Source organism: Rhinolophus ferrumequinum, chromosome 28 (assembly GCF_004115265.2).
Source record: "Rhinolophus ferrumequinum isolate MPI-CBG mRhiFer1 chromosome 28, mRhiFer1_v1.p, whole genome shotgun sequence".
NCBI classification, from domain to species: domain Eukaryota; kingdom Metazoa; phylum Chordata; class Mammalia; order Chiroptera; family Rhinolophidae; genus Rhinolophus; species Rhinolophus ferrumequinum.
In genome coordinates, this window is record NC_046311.1 from 4,592,557 (window position 1) to 4,617,016 (window position 24,460).

Here is a 24,460-nt window from a genome sequence, read left to right on the forward strand (position 1 = left end):
GCTCATGTGTGGGGCCCTCTGACCGGTCAGTTAACGGGCACTCACAGTAGGGGGAACACCAGCGAGTGAGGCAGCCAGACTCCAGGCCTAAATCTTACCTTCTCTTCCACCCGACTGGGGCCTCTGCTACCTTTGGCTCCTTCGGGAAGGTCCCATGTAGACTGAGGTGGATGGGGCAGGCTCAGGACTTTCTCCAGGGTTCTTGCAGCCCGGCAAGCTGTGCTCCTCGTCCCCATGGCATTGCCAGTCGGTTCCCAGCTTCTCTCTCCTCGCCTCAGTAGCTTCCCTTTCAGCCACGGTCCCTCTCACACCTGGAGGACCTCAGAAAATGTAGAAGTCAAAGCCCTTTCTCATTAGGTTTAAGGATGAGTGGGAGATGGGCCAGAGGAAATGACAGGATGTGCAGAAAAGGCCTGAGATTTGCAGAGTCGAAATTTTCCCCAGGCTCACACCTCCAGTGGCAGGAACATATCTGCTGACCCAAGCACTGGTGTTCTGCTTTTGAGCTGATCATAAGTTTTGATGGGTTGTTGACATTCATTCAACAAACATGTGCTGAGTTCCTATTATATGTTGGGCACTTCTGGGGGCAAAAGTGAGAGAGGGTAAGTAACTTGCTGAAAGTCACACAAGTAGGGATTGCTGGAGCCAGCATTGAGCCACAGATGTGTGCGACCCACCCCATCTCCCCTCTCCCCTGAATGATTTACAGGTGGCCTAACTGGCGCTCCACTTTAGAACTGAGCCCTCTCCAATATGTTGGCCACACTTCTGGGCCAGGACCCTTCTAAAACACCAGTCTGATCATGTCCGTCCCCTCCTTGCTTAAAATCCTTCCCGGGGTGCTTCCACTCTCAGGAGAAAAGCCCAAGTTCTTCAGAAGCCTTCAATTCAAGCGCCCCCTGTGATGTGACCTGTGCTGCTCTCTCTGAACCTGACATCCGAGTTTTCTTCTGTTTCCCCAAGGTCCAGGCTCTTGCACACTCACTCCCTGCCTCCTCGGCCTGGAACAGACTCTCTTCAGTATCTTTAAGATTCTGGGTGAATGTCACCTCCTCCATGAAACCGCGACCCAGACATGTCTGTTATGACCTCCTCCTCCATCTAAAAGACCACATAGGTCTAAGTGACCATGTTTGTATCTCCTGCATCCTCAGCTCCCCCGCCATCCATTGATTGAATTAGCCATGGGAGCCGTAGCAAGGCGCGGTGCTACCGTGCTGCCTTCAGAAGCCCGGGTTGGGAGGTGGGGGGCTTCCTTCTGCATCTGAGGGCGGCAAGAGGGACGGGCTGGAGGAGGGGTGTGTTTCTCTATTTCTGCAGCCTGTTTCTGAAAAATACCGAAGTCCAGTTTCTCAAGTCAGTTCACGGTGTCCTGGCACACCCACCTGCTGGAAGGTGGGGCCTGACTTTCAGGGAGGCCTGACTTTTGTCCCTAATCAGCTATGTATGTAACCTCAGGTCGGTCTCAGATTTCTCTTAGCCTCGCTTTCCTCATCCGCGCAGCTGGGTCTTCAGGCTCTTGTGGTTCACCTGGGCCTCATTCCGCCTGGTACTTCACAGTTTATCATCCACGGGGCGCCGAGGGCCCAGCTGGTGAGGCACCTGGAGCAACAGGAGGTAGGTGCAGAGACCACAAAGAATGGAAAGCACACTCTGGCTTCTCCCCAGGACGGAGGGAGCAGGACGCGCTTGGGCAGGGGGTTACTACCGGTGGGCAGATTCGAGTTCAACAAAAGGCAGCGTTTTTACCGATCAGAATTGCCCGGGATGAGGACAGGCCGCATCGGGCTGGCGAGGGAGGAGGATTCTCTTCAGCTGTGACCTCCTGCCATTCCTGTGTATCAGTTGTTTTAAATTGGGATTTCCGCATAGGATGCTCATCCTCTCTTCACTCTCCTCCAAACACGTCGGGTACGCGCGACTGGTACATTTTAGAAATGTGCCGCCCGCCCCCGAGACACGTAGGCGAGCCCCTTCACAGGGACATGCTGAGCACAGTGTGTGGGAGCCGTTACTTTCGCAGATCCGGGCGTTCCGTGGCTTCCATGTGGGGTGGCGCAATCGGCGCATTATTTCCAAAGGTCTGAGCACTTCGTTCCTAAGGGGAGATAAACCAAAAAAAGTAACTCATGATTTTCTACGACCGCGGCAGGACTCGAACCTGCAATCTTCTGATCCGAAGTCAGACGCCTTATCCATTAGGCCACGCGGCCGCCTGACGGTCCCTGTCCTTTAGACAATCTAAAAAGTCTTATTACCGCCCACCGGCTTGCCTGGGACCAACCCACGTGTTTCTTGAGCTGGGGAGGGTTGGACCTTGGTTCCACAGGGAGGGCCCACCCGGAAATCCCTTTCCTCCCCTCCGTGCGGACCGGTCCACTTGCGGCCCTCCTATTGGTCGCGCCCGGAGTCTCCCCGCCTGCCTCTCGGGTAAGCCGCGGGACCGAGCGCGGCGCAGACGGGAAGTTGCAGCTGCCAGCGAGGCGGACTGATCGGTTGGAGGCCACACGCCACCCCGAGGCTGCGTAGGCCGCGTGGAGGGAGACGCCGCATCGGGGGTCTGGGATCGGAAGCCGCAGACCCGCAGCCACTAAAGCGACCGAGGTTTCCGGCGGGTTCGGCGCCAGGGAGGCCGGGTCGTTGAGCTGCGGCGCAGCCCCTCCCTCCCCAGTCTGGGAGCAAGGTCCCGAGCAGGGAGTAGGCTCGTCCCAGGGCGCACCGCGGCGCTGCCGCCGGGCACTGGCGGGCGGTCGTCGGCCCGGAGCACCAGGGCCGCCCCCTACGCCCCCTGCAGGCTCCCCTCCGCCCTGTGGGCCGCGGCCCGAGCGTGGGTGTGGGCCCTGGGGGTTGACGGGCCCACCCTGAGGGTTCGAATCCGGGTGCTGGCACCTCTCGGCGTTAGGCCCTGGGGCCGTGGCGGTCGCGATCAGGGCCAGTCACCGTTTGCCCAGCGCTTGCTGAGGGTTGGGCCGCGCGATATATTCGCCCTAGTCATCCAAACAGCAGTCCTGTATGACATGTAGACTCTTTAACCCCATTTTACAGAGTAGGAATTTGGGGCCTAAGGAGCTTGCCCAAGGTCACGCAGCTCCTAAGAGCCAGAGCGGGGATTCAAACCCGCGTTGTCCCACTCCAGAATCTGGGCTTTTAAACAGCATCTGTGCCTTCACCTTCCCCAAGTTCACTGATGGACCTACATGAACCTTTATTTATTCAGCGGGGATATTGGTATTTCTCCAGGTTGTTTAAGGCTTAACTGAGAACATGTACCTAAAAGCGCCTGGCACGTGGCCTGGGACGCAGTAAGTGCTCAAGGAATGATGACTTCTAATATAACAAGTGATAACGAATGTAATAACACAAAATCATCTATCTCCTTTAGGATTTGTAGGTGGAAGGCAGGCATGGTCAGGCCCATTTCACTGACAGGAACGCAGAGACAGGACGTGTCTCTCCCCACGTTTTTCAGCCAGTAAAAGCAGTCAAGCTGGAGCCCAAAGCCAGGTGTTCTGAATCCCAGCGGGGGGCTCCCTGCACCAACCATGAGTCGCCTGCTCTGGAAGAAAGTGGCCGGCGCCACCGTCGGGCTAGGGCCGGTTCCAGCTCCGGGACGCTGGGTCTCCAGCTCCGACTCCGTCACCGTCCCCAGCGACGGGCAGCTGCAGTCGCCGCAGCCGCAAGTGCCATCCTCGGAGGGCGGCCAGTTGCGGCACAACCCACTGCACATCCAGATGCTCTCGAGAGGGCTTCACGAGCAAATCTTCGGGCCCGGCGGGGAGATGCCCGGCGAGGCCGCGGTACGCCGCAGCGTCGAGCACCTGCAGAAGCACGGGCTCTGGGGGCAGCCGGCCGTTCCCTTGCCCGACGTGGAGCTGCGCCTTCCGCCCCTCTACGGGGGCAGCCTGGACCAGCACTTCCGCCTCCTGGCCCAGAAGCAGAGCCTGCCTTACCTGGAGGCGGCCAACTCGCTTTTGCAGGCCCAGCTGCCCCCGCGGCCCCCGAGCTGGGCCTGGGCGGAGGGCTGGACCCGGTACGGCCCCGCGGGGGAGGCCGTACCCGTGGCCATCCCCGAGGAGCGGGCCCTGGTGTTCGACGTGGAGGTGTGCTTGGCAGAGGGAACTTGCCCCACGCTGGCGGTGGCCATATCCCCCTTGGCCTGGTAAGTAGGGGTTGGGGTCCGTCCAGGGCCCAGCTTACTAGTTTGGTTCAGTGAACATTTACCGAGCTCCAGCTGTGTGCTGGGCGGGTGCTTTTCTAGCGACTGATTCGGTGGTGACCCAGCATTCAGGGAAGGAAGATACAGGCAGTAAACAAACATCCAAGCAGGTATCAGGTGGTGAGAGGGGCTATATGAGAATCACAGTAGAGTGTATATTTAAGACTGACCGAGAGACCACTTGAGATCACCTTGATTTGGTGCCTTTACCCCCCTCACCTAGTAGCTTCCTGAGAAGTTAGTCTAAGATATTTGAACAGTGTTTCTGGATTTGGGAGAGGAGAAATCTCCCTTTGGGGGGACTGTCCCAGGCAGTATAAGACATTTAGCATTCCTGCTGCTTCCTTAAATGCCAGACCCCGCCCCCAACATTTCCAAATGGCCCCCTGGAGGTAGCATCCCCCTGACCACTCCCAATTGAGAAACGCTACTTCCTTCCCTCAGCCTCCCAAGCAGGCACTTTGGTCCCCAAAAGGTATATCCAACTTCCCTCTTTTCAAGTAACTTTCTAAGTGCTACCCAAGTTGCTTTTCCAAACAATGATGGCGGTACTGTTTCTCCCCTTTTTATTCTTCGTTCCAGGATTAAAATACTATTTACAACCTTAATGCTTTCAGGCATGGCCAGCAAAAAAGTTGGCAGTTTCTTTATTCCTATTGGAAGCTACATCTTTGTAAAGAAAGCTGCGAAATGTTAAATATGCAGTTGAAACTGGTGAAAACATGGCTAAATAGATAAGGTAGGCATTCATGGCTGAAAAGAGCAAAACTAGATGACCCCTCATTTAGTTACAGTTAAGATGAGAATCTCAGTACTTACTATATACGTTGATGGTCAAAATAGAGGGAATACCGTCCATCATTTGAGAAGGTAAAGTAGGCTGTGGTGACTGAAAGAAAATTAGGAAACCATTGAGAAGGACTTGTTTTTTGATCCCTTGGTCACTTTTGGCCAATTTCCCCGATTTCCCCAATTTCTCTTCATGTCTTCCTAACTTTTCACCTCTGTCTCCCTGTCCTTTCCATCCTCCTCTCATTCTCATTCCATTCTTGCCAGGGGTCCTGGGGGAATTGCTCAGTTTGCCTGGCAGCGGGGGCACGGGACCTACCTCCTGGGAGCCTATGACTGTGCCCGATGGGGCCCTCAGAGCAGTCCACTTTTAACCTGGGCACGTCCCTACCATGTGGCTGCGTAATGTCAGGTACCTGCCCATCTCACGATTTCCAGAGGGAGAGGAAAGCGGCTTGGACAGCCTATCGGGTGGTTTCCCAAAGGCTGCCGGTAAGGGCTTTGGTCATCAGACTACTGGGCATTAACTACGCTGTCAGCACTTACCTAAGAGTCACAGGGAAAGTGTAGTTAGTATTAATGGCATTGCTTCTGACTCATCTTAAATTTACCAGAGGTGTTTGTGTTTTGGCTTTTTCTTTTCTTTTTAACACAAATTTATAATTAGATGGCTCGTGCACAGCTGCAGACCTGGATCTTGACACCATTATGGCTTTTTATTGCAACTAACGTTCCTGGCATCACCATAGCCTCAAATGTTTGACATTTGCAACCTTTTCTTTTGTTTTTAAGGGCTTTGACCTGCTAAATTGGAAGGGGAGGAGGTATCAGCTTGAGATATATTCCCACCATTTGGAGTGGGAGTTAAATTTTACCAGGTTTAAAACTAGGAACCTCTTTTTGCTGCCCCCCTCCCACCCTCACCCCCACTTTTCTGTGTGTTGAAACTGTTGGCAGATAACCCTTCCTCCTCTGCATAACAGTTGCAGGGAGCTCCTTTGCATCTGTGGTGGCCACACATGTGGCCTCATCACTCACTTTGATGCTTAATGGCCTTGACCCTTTGGCATAGTCTGGTTCACAACAGGCTTTTCCTCAGCCACCATTTCCCCACGCTTGGCCTTATGAATCTTGAGCAAACTCGAGCCTTTTCTGAATCAGTTTCAGGCCCTCACCAGGCAGCACTCAGCCCAGCTGTCCTACCCCCACCCCTTGCCGATGGCGACATGCCCTCCATGCTGGCACTTACCCTGGTCTCTCACTGAGGTGGGTGCTCAAGAGAGGCCCAGCACCTCCGAGGTGTGTGATTGCTCTGTCCTTCAGAATCTTTCCAGCCATCAGATGATTCCTCCTGTATCTGAGTGCAGCATTTGTCTTTTTTCTTTTTTTGCCACTTTTCAATTAAAAAAATAATTTCCACTTTGGGTTCTATTATAATTGTGTCTTTTTTACTAGCACTTTGAGCACTAGTTGCTTTGTGTTTATAGACATGAGGGGTTGATAGTATTTACAAAACACCTCAGAGCCAAGCACAGATTCCACGAACACTAGGAACTAACAAACACCTTGACGGCCCAGGCTGAATGTGGGACACTCAGTATTGTGGCACTTAGCTCCATTTTTATCTGGGGAAGTCAAAAAGGAGAAAGCAGCTGTTGTAATGGGCCCCTCCCCACAATACATACCCCCACATTGCCCCCCAGGACCTCTAGCTGTGTGAGGGTGTTAGGAGCACACATTGGTTTCACTCGTGTCCCCAGCTGCTAGTGCAGGACCTGGCATCTGGTGGCAAGCGTGCAGTGAGTATTGTGGAGAAGTGTCACGCCGCGATGCTGAACCTACCTGCCTCTCGCTTCCCTCAGGTATTCCTGGTGCAGCCGGCGGCTGGTGGAAGAGCGTTACTCTTGGACCAGCCAGCTATCGCCGGCTGACCTCATTCCCCTGGAGATCCCTGCCAGTGCCAGTGGCCCCACCCAGCGAGACTGGCAAGAGCAGTTAGTGGTGGGGCACAATGTTTCCTTTGACCGGGCCCATATCAGGGAGCAGTACCTGATCCAGGTAAGATTCCTAAGGCCAACTCTAGGTCTGGCACAGGTGGGCTAGGAGCCCTGACCTCAGTGGCGAGGGCAGGCATTGCCGTGGGGCTCCTTGTGGGCCAGCCCTGCCTCAGGCCCAGGGCCCAGCTGTTCTGTCCCCACAACCTGCCTGGTACAGAACCTGAGTTGTCACAAGACAAGTGGTCCTTCTCTGTGGCATTCGCATGGGTCTTTGGAGGCCCTGGGCCACGCAGCCTGGCCTCCCATCCTGCCTCAGCCACTATCACTGATGAGCAGTGTGAGCTCTTGGACGTCCCTGAGCCTCAGTTTCCTTATTTGTAAGAAGAGGGAGCTAGCAGAAGCTACCTCATGGGATGGTTCGGAGGGTCTGACCAATGCACACATCAAACACTTGCCTGGTGGATAGTTGTGGTACTTGTTAATTTTATGGAAAGTGCTTTATCATTGTGTTCTCACTACAGCCCTAGGAGAGAGGCAGTGCAGGTGAGAGCAGCCTTAGCTTATGGCTGAGGAGGCTGAGCTCAGACAGCCTTGTTGACTTGCCCAGGGCCACAGAGGTTGTGAGTGGCAGGGCGGGTGTGAGCCTGATAGCTCGAAGGCCTTGTTTTGGCTGCTCTGTCCCCACAGTGCTCCTTAGAGCTGTTGCTGGACGCTGGGAAAGACCGGTGTGTTGGGATCGAGCCAGGTCTGCACCTTCAAGGGTGCCTAGAATTGGGGAGGGCAGGCTCCTCCCAGATCCAGGGACAAGCGGAGGGGAGGCTGTGTGAGGAGCCGCGGAGGGGCTGGCCCTTCAGCCCGCGCGCCTCCCATCCTCAGGGCTCGCGCATGCGCTTCCTGGACACCATGAGCATGCACATGGCCATCTCAGGGTTAAGCAGCTTCCAGCGCAGCCTGTGGATGGCAGCCAAGCAGGGCAAGCACAAGGCCCGGCACCCCACACAGCGAGGCCAGAAGGTCCAGGGCAAAACCAACGGCCCAGCGGTGAGAGCACACTGCGGGGGGCTGGGGCAGGGTGCTTGGGACGCCTTCCCCAGCCTGCCTCTCTGGCCTGAGGCCAAGCTGATGTGCCATGTGCCTTGCTCTGGCCCCTCAGATCTCATCCTGGGACTGGCTGGACATCAGCAGTGTCAATAACCTAGCAGATGTGCACAGCCTCTATGTGGGGGGGCCTCCCTTAGAGAAGGAGCCTCGAGAACTGTTTGTCAAGGGGAGCATAAAGGACATCCGTGAGAACTTCCAGGTATGGTGCTGGAGATGGGCTCTGGGACATAGGCTGTGGCAGACCTCCAGTTGACCCCGGGGATGACAGCTGCCAGACCTGACCCTGAGACCCGCGGTGGCAGTGGCATGGCTGCCCACCCAGCACCTTCCTGTTTCCTGTGCCAGGACCTGATGCAGTACTGTTCCCAGGATGTGTGGGCCACCTACGAGGTTTTCCAGCAGCAGCTACCACTCTTCTTGGAGAGGTGAGTGAGGCGCGGTCTGTGGGAACCCCTGGGGGTCAGTGGGTTCCTAGTACTTGGGCCCACTGTCATCAGGTGGTGCTGGGTCTTTCTCGGGCTGGGGGTCCTAGCCTTGCTGGGCTGTAAGAGTGGAGCCACTCTGTCCAGTGGTGGCCACCTGGGCCCTGGACACTGGGTTTCTACAGAGGCTTTGGCGGGAAGGGCCGAGGTCTATGCTGGGGCTTCTTGTGCATGTTCCAGTTTATGAAGTACCCACTCTACCCAGATCCGGAGCCGAGGGCTTTACGTCATCCTGGTTGTGTCTGCTAGTGAGTCAGACTTAGGGCGAGGTCAGAGGCAAGCGTCAGCTAGACCCCATTTTCGAATCTTGGCTGTGGTGTCCAAACTCATTTGACCTTGGGCAAGTTACTTGGTTTCTCTGAGCCTCAATGTTCTCATCTGTGAAATACCCACATGTACTTGACTACCCCAGTTGTGAGTTGTCTAACAATTTTCTGAGTACAGGTCTTTCACTTCCTTTATTCCTAGGTGTTTTCCCCCGCCTTTGGATGCAATTGTAAATGGGATTTTCTTAATTTCTCTGATAATTTGTTATTGGTGTATAAAAATGCAACTGATTTCTGAATATAAATTTTGTATTCTGCTACTTTATTCATTTACCAGTTCTAATAGTTTTTTGGTTGAATCTTTAGGGTTTTTTATATATAGTACCATGTCTCACACATACACACACACACACACACACACACACTTTATCTTTTATACTATGTTTTTACTGTGTCTTTTCTATGTTTAGGTATGTATAGATACCCAAATACGCACCACTGTGTTACACTTCCCTAGAGTGTTCAGTAACATGCTACCTAGGATTGTAGCGTCGGAGCAGTTGGCTACACTGTATGTGTAGCCCCGGTGTGTGGCAGTGTACACCATCTAGTTTGCGTGAGTGCACTCTGATGTCCGCACTCTGACAAAATCGCCTAACGATGCATTTCTCCATAAGGATGTATGTCTGCACATCCCCATTGGTAAGCAGCACATGAGTGTATTTCCATTTCACAGATGAAGGAACTGAGGCTCAGAGACGTGAGGTAACTTACCCAGGGTCTCATGGCTAGGAAGTGGTACAGCTGGGGTTTGACTCTGTCTCTCTGACTTTAGAGTTATGCTGTATGGGTGGTTGTGTTGAGGCTTGCCCAACTGGCTCAGAGATTGGGCCAAAACCCTGGTGTTTGTCCCCAAGGTGTCCCCACCCGGTGACTCTGGCCGGCATGCTGGAGATGGGTGTCTCCTACCTACCTGTCAACCAGAACTGGGAACGTTACCTGGCGGAGGCGCAGAACACCTACGAGGAGCTCCAGCGGGAGATGAAGAAGTCGCTGATGGACCTGGCCAATGACGCCTGCCAGCTGCTCTCCGGAGAGAGGTAGCCAGGCCGTGGGCAGCAGGATCCAGGCAGGGGACGGGCAGAGTGCTGGCTTCCGGCTTGGTCTCAGCCCTGCCCTGGTGGACTGGCTCTGCAGGTACAAAGAAGACCCCTGGCTCTGGGACCTGGAGTGGGACTTGCAAGAGTTTAAGCAGAAGAAGGCAAAGGTGAAGAGGAAGGAGCCGGCCGCCGCCAGCGACTTGCCCATCGAGGGGGCTGGGGCCCCTGGGGATCCCAAGGACCAGGAAGGTGGGGAACATGGGCGGGAAGTGGGCCGGGGATGGGCCCTGGGAAAGCTGCTCCGGCCTTCTGGAGATAAGGAGGCTGGGCAGGTCTTTCTGAGGGACCCTTCGGCCGGTTCTGATTGTCCTCCCGACCCCGTGCAGACGCCGGCCCCCCGAGTGAGGAGGAGGAGTCTCAGCGAGATGCCTTGACCCGTGCCTGCCTGGAGCAGCTGAAGGGGACCACGGAGCTCCTGCCCAAGCGGCCCCAGCACCTCCCTGGACACCCTGGGTGAGCCATGTCCCCCTAACATACCCAGGTGCCGCCTTCACCCTATCCTGGGTCCCAGCACAAGGAGTGGTGTGCTGCCATTTGTTCCTATTGTCTTGTGTTCCGGCTCCCCCTAGTTAACTGTGACCCTGGCTCACTGGACTCACTCAGGACAGGTACACTGAGCACCTGCGGTTTGCTGGCCCCTGGCAGCTACTAGGGCTACAGATGGGAACACAGCTCCTTGCCAGGAGCTGCTTCAGCCCAGGAGGAGCCAGGCATGCAGACCAGGCGGTGCAGCTGGTGTTTATACTCAGGATCACACGGAAGAGTGCTCAGTGTTGAGGCAGAGAGTGGCAGAGATGGGAAAACGGGCAGCCAGGGTGAACAGCAGGGTGCCAGCTTTGCATTTGCATGACGCTGAGAATCGGGGCTCCTTCAGTTTTGGGCCCTGGGTGCCTCGCTGGCCTCCCCCTCGGGTCAGCCCTGGTGAATAGGATGTGAGAGACGTAGCTCTGAAGGCCTGGAGTGTCATTAGAACAGCGGGGAGAGGCGATGTACTTGTTCCTCTACCCGGTTACCCTGCATGAACTGGAGCTTGTGAAGGAACCCAGCCTGGGCCAGCCTGTGGGTCCTGGCTTCTGACCAGTCCAGGGGGCTGATGTAGGATCTTTCGAGAGCTTCGAATTATTCTAGGGGACTCTATGGGGGTCCTGGTCACATCCCAGAGGGAGAGGATGGTGACTGCAGGCTGAGGTCACCAGAAGAAAGCCTTCAGGGCCGTAGGGGGTGGGTGCAGCATGGCAAGGGGGAGAGGGCCTTCCTTGCAGTCCCACGCTGTCCTCACCCTCCCACTGCGACACTCTTCTCTTCTGGGGGGCGGGGCACAGGTGGTACCGGAAGCTCTGTCCCCGGCTAGATGACCCTGCATGGACCCCGGGCCCCAGCCTCCTCAGCCTGCAGATGCGAGTCACACCTAAGCTCATGGCGCTCACCTGGGACGGCTTCCCTCTGCACTTCTCAGAGCGGCACGGCTGGGGATACCTGGTGCCCGGGCGGCGAGACAACCTGGCTCAGGTGCCGGTGGGCACCAGCCACGCATCGACGGGGGTGGCCTGCCCCTACAGGTGAGGCTCAGGTTCGGGGAAAAGAGGTGGGCGTCTAAGGAGCCCTTCCTCTTGCAAGAGAAACCAAGCCCAGCTCAGGGTAGTGGGAAGAGCTTGGGTTAGAGACTGGGCCCTAGTTCTTTCTTTCCATGGCTGCCCTTTCCCTGGGGGCTTGAGAGGCCTGTGGGGGGCTGAGGGCGGAGCGCTCGGTAGCGGCAGGACTAAGGTCCTACTCTTGGGCCCAGCGGCACAGCTGCCTTCACAGGAATATGCAGTGGGAGGGCTGTCCAAAGTGGCAGGGGAGATGGGCTTTTCTTTATTTGCATGTAATGTATGGAGCACTAATTATAATCGGGGATAATAAGCCTTTTTCAGGCCTTCCCTGGTTTGTTCCCAAGCTGCCTATGAGAGAGTACGGTGATCCCTATTACTGAGTTGACAAAACAAAGGCCCAGGGAGGTCAGGTGATTTGCGATCACAAACCCTGAGCTATTGACAGGCAGGTGTAGGGAAGAAGCCATAGCACTGGAAGTGGCCCAGAATCGAGAGTCCTGGCTCCACAGGCAGCCTGATCCCATGGGGCTTGTGGACAAGGGCTGGGGTCGGCCTGCCTTGCTCTGAGCTGATGGCTGGGTGAGCTGGCAGGAGCCCGGCTGACTTCCCACTGCTCTGCTCCAAGAGCTTTCCTTGGGGAGGTGGCAGTTCTGTGGCATAAGAGGAGTTTCGATTTGAGTCAGACCAGGCCTCGAACCCCAGCCTGCCACCAGGGCGCTATGTCATTTTCAATTATTTGTCATTCACTGTCTAAAAACCAGGGAGAGCTCTGTCCACTTCTGCCTCAGACCTGATTCTGAGGACTGAACAAGGGGAGTTGTGGCTGCCTGGCCCGGAGCTGGCACCCATAACCAGAGGTCGCCGCTGCTCTCCTCTGCCCAGAGCCATCGAGTCCCTGTACAGGAAGCACTGTCTTGAGCAGGGGAAGCAGCAGCTGGAACTTCAGGAGGCGGCCCTGGCCGAGGAGTTCCTGCTCAGTGAGAGCAGCGTGTGGCAGACAGTGAGCGCGGGCGAACACCAGCCTGAGCTCTGGGGAGGGCTCTCTGTCCCCCTCAGCGAAGGGGGGCGTGGGGCACGGGGTGTGGCATCACCCCAGGCCAGCCTGGGCCGACCGCGTGTCGCAGGGAGGGGCTGGTGGATTCAGGCCGACTCAGCCTCCTGTTTCACTCCCTTGGTACCTGGGCCCATCCAGGTGGAAGAACTGGGCTGCTTCGAGGTGGAGGCTGAGGTCAAGATGGAGAATTTGCACGCAGTAGTTCCAGGTCATCCCCCAGCTCTGGTGAGTGGGGCGCGTGCTTGGGTTCTCTGAGGGGGTACTGGGTGGCCCAGCCCTCTTCTTGTGCCCACGTACCTCTTCCCCACCAGAGTTCTCAAGGTCCTGGGGGGTTGGGAGACACTGCCTGGCCTTTCGTGGCCCCATACTGGTTGGGAGGCTAAGGAGGAAGGAAGCCTGACAGCTGGTGGCCATCCTGTCATTTCCCAGCTTACCTGCTCAGCGTTTCAGGCCCTTTCCGCACCCCCGTACCGCATGGCCCTCGCTGAATGCAGGTGCCGGAGCAGGGCCTCATGTAGGTGTGTGGCCTCCACAGACTGGTGCTGGTGGCCCGCCAGCCAGCCAGCCAGCCTATCACCATGGCAATGGACCTTACAACGACGTGGACATCCCTGGCTGCTGGTTCTTCAAGCTGCCTCACAAGGTGGGTCCTGATTCATGCTGTGCTGTGTGCTGTCCTCATTGCTCGCCCATAGCAGGCCTCCAGAGTGACTCAGACAGGAGGCCACCCTCTTTGCAGGAAAGACAGTAGTAGTGGGGCAGCGTGCGATCTCAAGGCCAATAGTACCATCTCTCTGAGGCTTTGTTTTTCTTCTGAAAATTGGGTAGGAAAGGGCACGGTAGTGGAATTAACTGACAAAGATGCCAGCTTGTCCAGTGTCTGGCAGTGCATCTGCTACATGATAGGTTATTGCGAGGGGAGCCAGGTTCGTGCGTGTGTCTCAGTGACCGCACCTGTGTACGTGCCTGTGTGTGCATGTCGCAGTCGGAGGGGTTTGCTCCAGACTGCTCGAGGTTGTGCGCTCCATGTTGGGCAGAGCCCAAGTGCACAGGCATTGGTTCCCCAGCCAGGGGGCTGCCATCTGCCTCCAGCCCGTTTCCTTTGCCCTCTCCAGGATGGTAACAGCTGCAATGTGGGCAGCCCCTTTGCCAAGGACTTCTTGCCCAAGATGGAGGATGGCACCCTGCAGGCTGGCCCAGGAGGTGCCAGTGGGCCTCGTGCCTTGGAAATCAACAAAATGATTTCTTTTTGGAGGAATGCCCATAAACGTATCAGGTGGGCCAACATGGGAGGGCAGAGATGTGCCTGCCTGTGCCCCTGGCCAGGTTTCTGCAGCCCTGGGCCTCCCTGCCCCCGCTTCCCACATAGGGCCCCTGATGCCGCCTGTGCTGAGTGTTAGAACAGCCTACCTGTGCTGTAGAGGTCTGGCCACGTGTAGTCCTGGTGCGATATGGCTGCGGGCAAGTCTCATGCTCTCCAGCTTCGGTGTCCCTGTTTACGTATAAAGAGTGGCACTGTCGGACCTTCACGGCCCCTCCCAGCTCTACAAGGATCCCTTGGTGTTAACTGCTGGAGTCAGAGGGTGTGCGTGAAGACCAGGCTGGTCCTTGGGGAGCTGGCCACCCTTTGGCTGGGAATGGCAAAGGGCTTCATGTTGAAGGCCAGTTCCAAGGTGGCGGTGGCTGCCAGCAGCAGTCTTGTGAGAAGAGCGCTGCGGTGGCCTGCAGCTTGCCCTGAGTGTGGGTCAGGCCGTGGTGGCAGGATACTACTGGACACCTCACGGGGACTCTGGGAGGACAGAAGCTGCCCTGACGGCCTGCCCGTCCCCAGATGGCATAGGCTCCTGCCTGGTAGATTCTAGGGCCCCAGGTGGCTGCACCAGGGTCCTTCCCGAGTCAAGTCAGTGGGAAGAAGGTGGAGGCTGGGCAAGGAGGGGGGGACACAGCAGCCCCCAAAGCTGGGCACTCAGGGCCCGGTGGGAAGGGGGTAGATTCTGCTCCTCTGGTTTTGCTGAACCTCAGTCTGTCTGTCCCCACAGCTCCCAGATGGTGGTGTGGCTGCCCAGGTCGGCTCTGCCCCGTGCTGTGACCAGGTATGACCTGCCAAGTGGTTGTGGGGTCAGGAGATCTGAGTGGGTGGGTCTCAGGGCTGAGGCTCGTGTTCTCCCCCTCTCCCCAGGCACCCACATTATGATGAGGAAGGCCGCTATGGGGCCATCCTGCCCCAGGTGGTGACCGCTGGCACCATTACCCGCCGGGCCGTGGAGCCCACATGGCTCACTGCCAGCAATGCCCGGGTATGTGTCCTCTGCAGCTCTGGCCCCCGCCCTTCTTCTCCTGTGTCTCTAGAAACAGGTTGCAGAGGGCCTTAGTGAGGAGCACGTAAAGGAACCTAAGCTCTGGGTCAGGCAGGACTTGGCTTCAGATCCAGCCTCACAACTCATGTTTTCAGCAAACATGTCTGGGCACCCCTCCTGGCCAGATGTTGACAAGGCATGACAGCCACAGCCATTGGGCGATGGGCCAGGCAAAGAGCAGGGATTCTTTACCTGTCAGCCTATTTCTGTGGGCAGCCGTCCCTGGAACTGTGGAGTTTGGGGTAGCGCCATCGTCTCTCGCGAAAGTCATCTTCTCAGGAAAGGCCCCAGCGTCATCGTCAAGTCTGGCTCCAGGAGTGGGGTGGGAGGAGTGTCCCTGCGGTATGTAGGCAGAGCCTGACCTCACTCTTCCTGCAGCCCGACCGAGTAGGCAGCGAGCTGAAGGCCATGGTGCAGGCCCCGCCTGGGTACGTCCTCGTGGGTGCTGATGTGGACTCACAGGAGCTGTGGATCGCAGCTGTGCTTGGAGATGCCCACTTTGCTGGCCTGCACGGTGAGCGGGAACCAGGGCTGGGCAGAATGCAGGCAGCCGGGGCCCTGCAACCCAGCTTTCGAGGTTGGGGCGGAGGGTTTCTGAGCCTCCTGTCTCACTCCCGCCTGCCCCAGGCTGCACTGCCTTCGGGTGGATGACCCTCCAGGGCCGGAAGAGCAGGGGCACTGACCTTCACAGCAAGACAGCTGCCACAGTGGGCATCAGCCGTGAGCACGCCAAAATCTTCAACTACGGCCGCATCTACGGGGCGGGGCAGCCCTTCGCGGAGCGCCTGCTCATGCAGTTCAACCACCGGCTCACGCGCCAGGAGGCAGCGGAGAAGGCCCAGCAGATGTACGCCGTCACCAAGGGCCTTCGCAGGTGAGCGTCCCCCCTCTGTCATTTCCCCCAGGGCCTCAGGCTTGCTTTACTACCTTTACTGCCCCATGTTTTCTACCTGTGCCGTTACCTGGCCCCTCTTCCTTCAGACCTGTGACCTAGCTCCAAGATGGTTCGTCCTTGGGTTGTGTCATTTGCTTAATAGTTTGCTTAATACTCCGCCTTGAACAGGTTTCCTCACAGGGTTCAAGTTGTACTTTTGTCGTCACTGAGTGGTAGCAAGTCAACCGCCCTAGTCATGCAGAATGAACAGTAATATGGGGTTGCAAACTCACGTGCCTCCCGGGAAGCAGAGTGAAGTGGGCTGGCGAGAGACAGCAGGTGACAGGAGGGCGAGAGACAGCAGGTGACAGGAGGGCGCTGTGGAGAACTGGAAACCCTAAACTCATGTTGACATGAGGTGTTTCCTGAAAACGCCGCCTGTTGTGCTCCTGGGGCCTAAGCAGGTTTCTAAGAGGGCTCCTGCAGCAAGTGTGAGGGAGGAGAGGTACATGTCTAACTTCCTTGAGGGAGAAGTGTCCACATTTAATTAGCTGACCTCCTCCTGAAGTACTAAACGCTAGGTAAGTGCCACAGGATGAGCTGGGGTTGGTGCAGCCTGCGCCGTGGGGAGCATGGGCTGGCAGAGGCGGGGCAGTGGAGACAAAGGACGTGGGACCTTAGTTGTGGAGAACTTTGAAGGCCTCAGAGAGGAGTGTGGACTGAGGGCACAGGTGGAGGGGAAGCTCTGGCACAGCTTTGAGCAGGTGAGTGATGTGGCTCTAGAGCTATGAGGGGACAAGCCTGATGATGGCTGAGGTTGCAGTGGGGACTTCAGAAGGGCCAGCCAGGCCTGGCTGTATGTTGTCTTCTGCTTCTCCAAATGCCCTCTCCCCTTCGAGTAACAGCCCATTCTGCCCCCAACCACCCACCCAGTCTGGGTCAGTAGCCGCTGCTACGTCCTGAACTAGCACCCGACTCCTGCTGGTCATTTGGCAGTTCAGTGTCTAAAGCATTAGGACAGTTGTGACAGTGATGGCTCTAGTTGGAGTCTGTCCTTTATTGGGCCACGGCATAGCCCACGCTTGGATTCCTGTCTGGGCTCTACCCTGTCCTGGCTGTGTGACCCTAGCAAGTCACTTACCCTCTGTAGAAGAGCCTGGAGGGATTAGGCAGGACCCCAGGTGGTTGTGGAAATGGAGTACAGTGGCATGTGAACACTCCTAGCTCAGGACTTGGCACAGAGGCGGCACTCACATGGGGATGATGGTGGTGACACTGCCCCCAGGTATCGGCTGACGGATGAAGGCGAGTGGCTGGTGAGGCAGTTGCACCTCTCCGTGGAGAAGACTGAGGACGGCTGGATTTCCCTGCAGGATCTGCGCAAGATCCAGAGAGAAGCTTCTAGAAAGTGAGAACCTTTGGAGTGATAAAGATGGAGGGAGGATCCAGGCTGGCCCCAGGAGAGCTGGGATGCTGATTTTGGCTCTGAGATACTGAAAGACAAAGTTTGCCCTCTGTTCCTGGTCCCCCAGGTCTCGCAGAAAGAAGTGGGAGGTGGTTGCAGAACGCGCGTGGATGGGGGGCACAGAGTCAGAAATGTTCAATAAGCTGGAGAGCATTGCCACGTCCGACACACCACGTACCCCAGTGCTGGGCTGCCGCATCAGCCGAGCCCTGGAGCCCTCGGCGGTCCAGGGAGAGGTATTCTGCACCGCTGGGGCATGGGGAGGGCCGCAGGGAGGGCGGGCTCCTGTGCCACCTCCTGCCTGAGTGAAGCGGTGGGTGTGTGGCAGAATTGCTCACCTGTGCCACCTTCCCTCCCCAGTTCATGACCAGCCGTGTGAACTGGGTGGTGCAGAGCTCCGCCGTGGACTACCTGCACCTCATGCTCGTGGCCATGAAGTGGCTGTTTGAGGAGTTTGCCATCGATGGGCGTTTCTGCATCAGCATCCACGACGAGGTCCGTTACCTGGTGCGTGAGGAGGACCGCTACCGCGCGGCGCTGGCGCTGCAGATCTCCAACCTGCTGACCAGGTGGGCGGGCTGGGGCCGGTGGGCGAGGCCGTCTGCGCCTGTGCGGGACTGTGGGCCTGGGACTTCTCATCTCTCCAGAAATGATGTTTCAGCTTTTACCAGAGTGTTGTAGAAGCCTGAGGGGAACTAGCCTCAACTTTTTAAAAACAATTTCTTGGGTCTGAAAGTGTCATATTGAGACTAGATGACGAAATGGTGAGGAGCTAGGTTGAGCACTTGTTCCAAACAGTGGTTCGCAGATTGCGCTCCCCTAGAAACACACTTTTCTGTTTTCTGAAAATTTAATTTTCTGAAAATTAAATGACAGAAGGCTTTTCTCAATTTATAGAAAATTGAGATTTTTCTGTAAATGTTTTAAATGCCAAAAGTTTGTTCTGACTACTAACAGAAAACATTGAGGAAAATCAGTTGTTTGAAAATAATTCATGTTTTATATATTGCGTTATATTTTCTCATAGTAAAATTTGATTTATGTGGTTGAATGAAATGTTACAGTTCCATGTTGATCTGCCACTCAGAACCAGTTCAGGAACGTGCTCTATCCTGACTGATGGATAAATAATGAATGTTTACTATACTCATCGCTGTCTCCACCACCCCCTTCATTATTTCTCTGGGGGGGTTATGCTTCACAAAGCTAACAGAAAATCTTCGTATGGTCAAACAATTGAAAGAAAAATTTTACATCAGTGTGTACCACACTGGAACAAAAGGTGTGCTGCATTTCAGTATCTCAGTGGGAGGTGTTAGGATGGAGGGAAGGCAGTGCTGGCCCTTCAGTTTTCTTTGTGCAGTGCTTTGCTCTAAGGGACACAGGTCATTTCTCCTGGGGTCCTGGGCCTTTGTCACAGCAGGGGCATGACTGAGAGGAGACTGGGTCACTTTCAGGTGTATGTTCGCCTACAAGCTGGATCTCAATGACTTGCCCCAGTCAGTCGCCTTTTTCAGCGCAGTCGATATTGACCAATGCCTCAGGAAGGAAGTGACCATGGATTGTAAAACCCCTTCCAACCCAACTGGGATGGAAAGGAGATACGGGATTCCCCAGGGTGAGTATAACACATCTGTCCTTTAGGCATAGAATGCAAGGTGGCCTGGGGCGTGGTCTTGGACAGGAAGCGTGGGGCCCCAGAGGATAACAAATCCGCTCTCTAACTTGTGCTGTGTACTAGGCTATTTGTTTATACGTGCCCTGGGTTCAAAGTGAACGTGATGTTCAAATCACAAAGGGGTGTGTTTCTAGAAACTGCTCATAGGAAATGAAGGAATATTTGAAACTCTGGTTTCTTCCACCTGTTCCTTTCCCTCTTCAACCACACCAGAAAAGTTTAAACATTTATTGTGTAAAGTCAAAGTGCATTCTTTGGTGGGGGGAAAAAGTGCTTTGAATGTCAAACAAGTAAGCCAGAAAGCGTATTTTCTATTTAAAGTGTATCTAAGACAAACATACAAAAAAAATAAGGGCCCTCCAAATGTAACATGGCAATTATTCTCACCTTTCCATCTCCCTTTTTGACCTTAAGCTCCCTTTCTCGTTTCAGGGCTGAGTTACAATTCTTGGGAAAGCATTCTAACCAATTTGAATTATCTTTCAGGTGAAGCGCTGGATATTTACCAGATAATTGAACTCACCAAAGGCTCCTTGGAAAAACGAAGCCAGCCTGGACTGTAGCTATGCCTGGAGGCTCTGTATTTGCTCCCGTGGAGCTTCATCTGGGTGGTAAAGGCTCCCCAACTCAGGCTTTCAGCTGTGCTTTTTTTAGTAGCAGGACCTTTCGAGAAAGATCGCCTGTAACTGAAGGTGCAGTTGAGTTCAGTGGGTTCAGAACCAAGATGCCAACATCGGTGCAGGCTGTAGGACAAGGGGGTACTGTTGCGTGTTGGGTCAAAAGAAAGCAGAAGCCCCAAAGTTCACATTAACTCAGGCATTTCATTTTTTTTTCTTTTTCTTCTTGGCTGGCTCTTCGTTCTGTCCCTCGTGCTCTGACGCAGTGTCCTAGAAGAGGAAAGAAATAATGCTCTAATGTGATAAACCTGCTCAGAGGCAGTGGAAATAAACAAAAATCCTTTATCTTCTCATCAAAGCCTGTGTAGCCATGCTTTCTCCCCTTTCCCTCTCCCAGGAGGCACTTAAGTTCAGGAAGAGGGGAGGCCTCCGAGTAGTCCGTGTCAGCCTTTCCCTTTGGCTGTTTGTTATGCCTGGGGAGATCCATGGGACAAGATGACAGTGAAGGAGCATCGAAATGCTGACATCCAATGCCAAACAGTGGACAGGGCCAGGTGCACTATGCTGGAGTGTGACAGTCTGAAGAATGTAGGTGCAAAATTTTTGAGAAGCCAGAAATCAGGGTGTTTTATGTAAGCTTCCCGTTCTGCTTGAGTGGACCAAAAGACAATGAAACAACGGATTCTGCTTCACAGATGCTGTAGGGCTCGGGATGTGCTGTTGTCACTGGTGGGGGTAAGTTAAAGGGGGAGGGCAGACCAGAGGGGGAAAGGAGGGTAAGAGGCTGGCCTAACCTGAACTCATCAGAGTGACCCTACTTGGAATAGTAGAGGAGGAAGTAAACTGGTTTCTGAGCCAGAATGCTGGGGCTAGTCAGTCATTTTTCAGTGGTTCACCCACAGTAAGACCTTTTTTTTGTCAACACACCCTTTCTGGACATCTGTACCCAAAACGTACACAAGTCTGGACGCCTTGGTGTGTGGTTCAGTATACAAACCTTCTCTGAGAATTCTTAGTTTCGTCTTTGCCTGACCATCTTTTAGCCCATTCTCTGCCCGTGGTTGTCGCCCCTCTACTGATCTGTGGCCGCTCCCAGATAGGCCAGAAGCAAAACCCATTAAGCGCAGACACCAACCTCTTCGTTTTCCTCCTCCTCTTCTTGGAGAACCATGTCCAGGACGTTTCCTCTGATCTTGAAGTCCCGCGAGGTGCTGAGCTTCATGTGCTGCATCAGGTTCACCTGTGACAGGATTGTAAGCATGGGCACACGCTTCTAGTGGGAGGTCCGTCCTGGGACAGGACGGTTTCTGCTGTGCCTCTGACAAACCCTTCAGTTCCTAAAGCAAGCACACACACCCTGGATCTGTTTCCTACATGATATTTGGATTCAGGCCATCAGATCAGAAACAAAAGTGTTATAGTTTATGCCTCCCACTGCAGTCGGGCTATTTCAGTTTGCCAGGTCCCACAGGGTAAATGGAACGGTAGAAAATAAGATTATGTTTACCTTGGACCTCTTGGAAAGGCGGATGAGAAATTTTTCATACTGTTCAATGGCAAAGATGAGATTTGGGATTGCCTTCGTTTCCCGAAGAACTCTGGCCTATAGGGCAAAGAAGGGAAGACCTAAATTTCAGGTTCAAGGGTTTCTGAAGTTTTCCTCTAAAGCTACTCATGGCTTTGGGGCAAAGCTGGTGTGTCTTTCAATCGAATGCCCTTTTACTTAGGTACCAGTAATCTAAGTTTTTTGGCAGTTCAATCTTACCAAAGGACTTAAAATGCCAATAGAGACTGCACTGAACCCCTCCATTTATAATTCCAAAATACTTGTTACCTAGAGACTGGCTGAGCGAATGGCCATTTGTAGAAATCTGGTTGCCTCTCTGACTTGATATTCTTTAAACAGTGAGCCTACTCTGCAGCTCTATTTCCACTTCCTAGTCTGCACATGAATTTTCACTACTGGGATTATATCATCTCTCCCCTGGTTTGAATTATAATTTGTACATCCTTCCAACGATTTCTTTCTTATGCATGTAGACATACTTCTGTATTTAAGAAAACCCATGAATGAGGACATTGTTCTTATCTTTTTAAAACATATCTTGGAGATAATTCTACATCTTAGCATTGAGATTTGTATTTTTCATGCCTGCACAGTACCCTACAGTATAAATGCACTGTAACCCAGTTAGCCAGTCCTCTATTTGTGACAACATCCTAAAAGCGGAATTACTGCATGAAAGTGTGTGTATAGACATCCTAAAATTCAGCCCTTACTGCCACGATGCCCCCTTGAGATCGTACTGATTCTCACCTTTGCGTACTTCTCTGCACCCTCACCAGCTCTTACACACTTGGGGGAGCACCTTCTGCACTTACTAACTTTTCCTAAAACAATCCTCAATGGGTAACCTAAGCTATTTCTATTTTTTTTAAAAAGAGCTCCAGATTTTCTGGTGCTTCCTGAGTAAAGCATATGGTTTTTGGTTCAGAGGAAAAAGATGTCTCATAAAATCCATGAGCCGAGAAGCAGATACACACACACTTTTACCCCAGCTTTGCTGAGATATAATTCACAAACCATACAGTTTATCCCTTTACATTGTAAAATTCCTTTTTTTTTTTTAGTATATTCAGAGTTGTACAACCATCACAACTTAGAAATTTTGGAACATTTTCATGCCCACAAAAAAAAAAAAACACCCAAAAAACCTATACCCATTTTAGTAGGCACCTCCCCCAGTCTTTCCAATCCGATCCCAGCTCTAGGCAACCACTAAGCTACTTTCTGTCTTTTTTAGATTTGCCTATTGTGCACAATTTTTGTGACTGGCTTCCTTCAATGTTGTCAAGGTTCACCAGCAGCCGCAGTCATGAGCTCTGTCAGCGGCTTACCATGGCCATGGCAACAGCAGCAGTTTTCTTCGCTTTCTTTCCTCCGGTATGTTTTAGGCTCTGTGTCTTGTTCTAGAGAAACAAACAATTTTTTTTATTCTGGAAGACTTGAGCAGGCTAGTGGTAATCTTCTAGGAAGGTGATTACAGCCAAGTCTGGGACTCTTAAGGGGCCCAAGTCTGCGTAGAGACTATCCCACAGCAGATGCTAGGAGACAGGAAACATTCTGCGATGCTTATCATCCTGAGACAGTTTCCTATTGCTATGAGGGTTACAATCATGCTCTTGGAACTAGCACGTGGAGGTGAGGACAGGACCAAATGTTACTGTGCCAGGCCTGCCAAGGGACAGGTAAGGTGCAAAAGGATGGTTAAAATGGACTTCAAGGTGGTCGTAGGCATCAGTATTTCCCTACCGGGCAGCTGGCTAAAGGTTCCTAAAGGAGAAGCTGGAGAGGCTGTTTCGGGGGTCTGCAGGCTTCCTCCTCAGAGGTGATCTCCAGATCTGTCTTACCAGCCATGTGGTTACATGCTTGGGAAGAGTTTAAAAGTCATAGAACACTTCCTTCCTTCCCTATGCTGTAGAATAAAGAACTCCTAGACAAAGTGAGGACTAATAAAGAAAGGGAACCGAGAAGCACAGGATTCTGATGAGGCAGAGGAGTCTGGAGAGCCAAGTGTGAGGTACACAAACATAGCAACCTTTATTACAAGTGGGGAGTTCTGTGCCTCCTGGGACTGGAACTCCCCATGTTCCATGGACAAACGAGAATTAAAACAGAGACCTGAAAACGGAAGGAAGTTGTACCACTGGAGCCATGTGAGAGGCAGGAGGCTTGCTCCACGTGGCATGTTCTGGAAAATAAGAAATGGTTAAGGATTCCAGAGGGGCTGATGTCAAGAAATCTATTTTTAGCCCTGGAAGGCAGGGTAGAGGATGGTGATGGTAGCAGATGAAACCCCCTTTTCTAAGGGAAGGGCAGGGAAGTAGCCCCAGATAGAACTCATGACCAAGTGGGAAGTGAGCCATCTTCTTAGAGGTTGTGTCCAAGATGGGATCCTCTTGAAAGTCCCTACACCAACCCCATGCATTGCCCATTCCTGTGGAGCCACAGGACGGAAGAGAAGCATCTTTTAAAGAAGTGCACTTCTGAGCAGCATGCTAAGGCTTCCGGATCAGTGACTTTCACTGCTTTCCTCCCATTGAAATCCAAGACTATGGAAAACAAGAAGGGGCTATATATGAGTATAAATAGTTCTCTGAAAGATGTGGCAAATGCAATCCTGATTTCTAGGCGAGAGCTGGGAGTTAATTCCATTAAGTACATCTCACAAGGTCAGACAGAAACATTTGCTTGTGGATCAGTTGGCTTGTCACGTAAGGCTTTACGTCAAATATAGATGGGAAAGGGGGAATACCCAGGGAATACCTAACCTGGTTTTTGTGTAATATAGAAAAAATATTAACAGTCTAGGAGGTGCCTGGCGATTCGCAGAAGAAAATGCTTGAGAATGGGGTCAGAAACACAAAAGCCCCAAACCCTCCAACATTTTAAACGTCAGTGAGTACGAAGTATGATTCTAGAGCAGCAGGGGTTGGCAAGCTACAGCCCAGAGGCCAAATCTGGCTCACTGCTTGTGTACTGCCTATGGCTTTGATGCTACAATGGCAGACCTGAGTGTATGGCCTGTAAAACCCAAAACACTATCTAGTCCTTTCCAGAGAAAGTCTGCTGACCCCTGTTGCGTAGTCAAACGACCTCTTAACTAGCTAGCTGTCCTTGGCACTCACCTGTCTGCTCTTCTCTCATCACTTACATGGGGATAACTACCAATCACAAAGTGTAGTGAGGATGAATGAGGTGGTATGTGGAAAGAGTTTAACACCAGGCAAGAGGTGTAGAGAACCAGG

The 24,460-nt window shown here is 53.6% G+C and overlaps 2 protein-coding genes, 1 long non-coding RNA gene and 1 other non-coding gene across 4 annotated transcripts in view; 1 reads left to right on the forward strand and 3 right to left on the reverse strand.

Annotated features, from left to right (window-relative positions):
* Positions 1–2,143: 2,143 nt before the first annotated feature.
* Positions 2,144–2,216, reverse strand: TRNAR-UCG (transfer RNA arginine (anticodon UCG)). The gene has a single exon. It is a non-coding gene; the product is annotated as a tRNA-Arg (tRNA).
* A 224-nt stretch (positions 2,217–2,440) lies between these two features.
* POLG (DNA polymerase gamma, catalytic subunit) lies at positions 2,441–19,746 on the forward strand. Its single transcript, XM_033100072.1, has 23 exons — positions 2,441–2,607; positions 3,386–4,162; positions 6,871–7,066; positions 7,882–8,046; positions 8,159–8,305; positions 8,452–8,531; positions 9,772–9,954; positions 10,052–10,203; positions 10,341–10,467; positions 11,337–11,573; positions 12,489–12,606; positions 12,799–12,885; positions 13,196–13,303; positions 13,776–13,936; positions 14,700–14,753; positions 14,840–14,957; positions 15,396–15,531; positions 15,645–15,891; positions 17,177–17,299; positions 17,424–17,592; positions 17,717–17,925; positions 18,814–18,974; positions 19,521–19,746. The coding sequence occupies exons 2-23, from the start codon at positions 3,546–3,548 to the stop codon at positions 19,595–19,597; spliced, it is 3,672 nt and encodes a 1,223-aa protein (XP_032955963.1). The 5' UTR covers positions 2,441–2,607; positions 3,386–3,545; the 3' UTR covers positions 19,598–19,746.
* LOC117018836 (uncharacterized) lies at positions 14,071–15,382 on the reverse strand. Its single transcript, XR_004422337.1, has 2 exons — positions 15,210–15,382; positions 14,071–14,152 (listed from the first exon to the last, which is right to left on the reverse strand). It is a non-coding gene; the product is annotated as an uncharacterized LOC117018836 (long non-coding RNA).
* FANCI (FA complementation group I) overlaps positions 19,707–24,460 on the reverse strand; it is a 51,999-nt gene continuing 47,245 nt past the window's right edge. Inside the window, exons 35-38 of the mRNA XM_033100071.1 lie at positions 22,550–22,621; positions 21,159–21,254; positions 20,787–20,891; positions 19,707–19,921 (exon numbers count right to left, since the gene is read on the reverse strand). Of these exons, the coding sequence (XP_032955962.1) occupies positions 19,856–19,921; positions 20,787–20,891; positions 21,159–21,254; positions 22,550–22,621 (339 nt within the window). The 3' untranslated portion in view covers positions 19,707–19,855. The remainder of the gene's footprint in view (positions 19,922–20,786; positions 20,892–21,158; positions 21,255–22,549; positions 22,622–24,460) is intronic.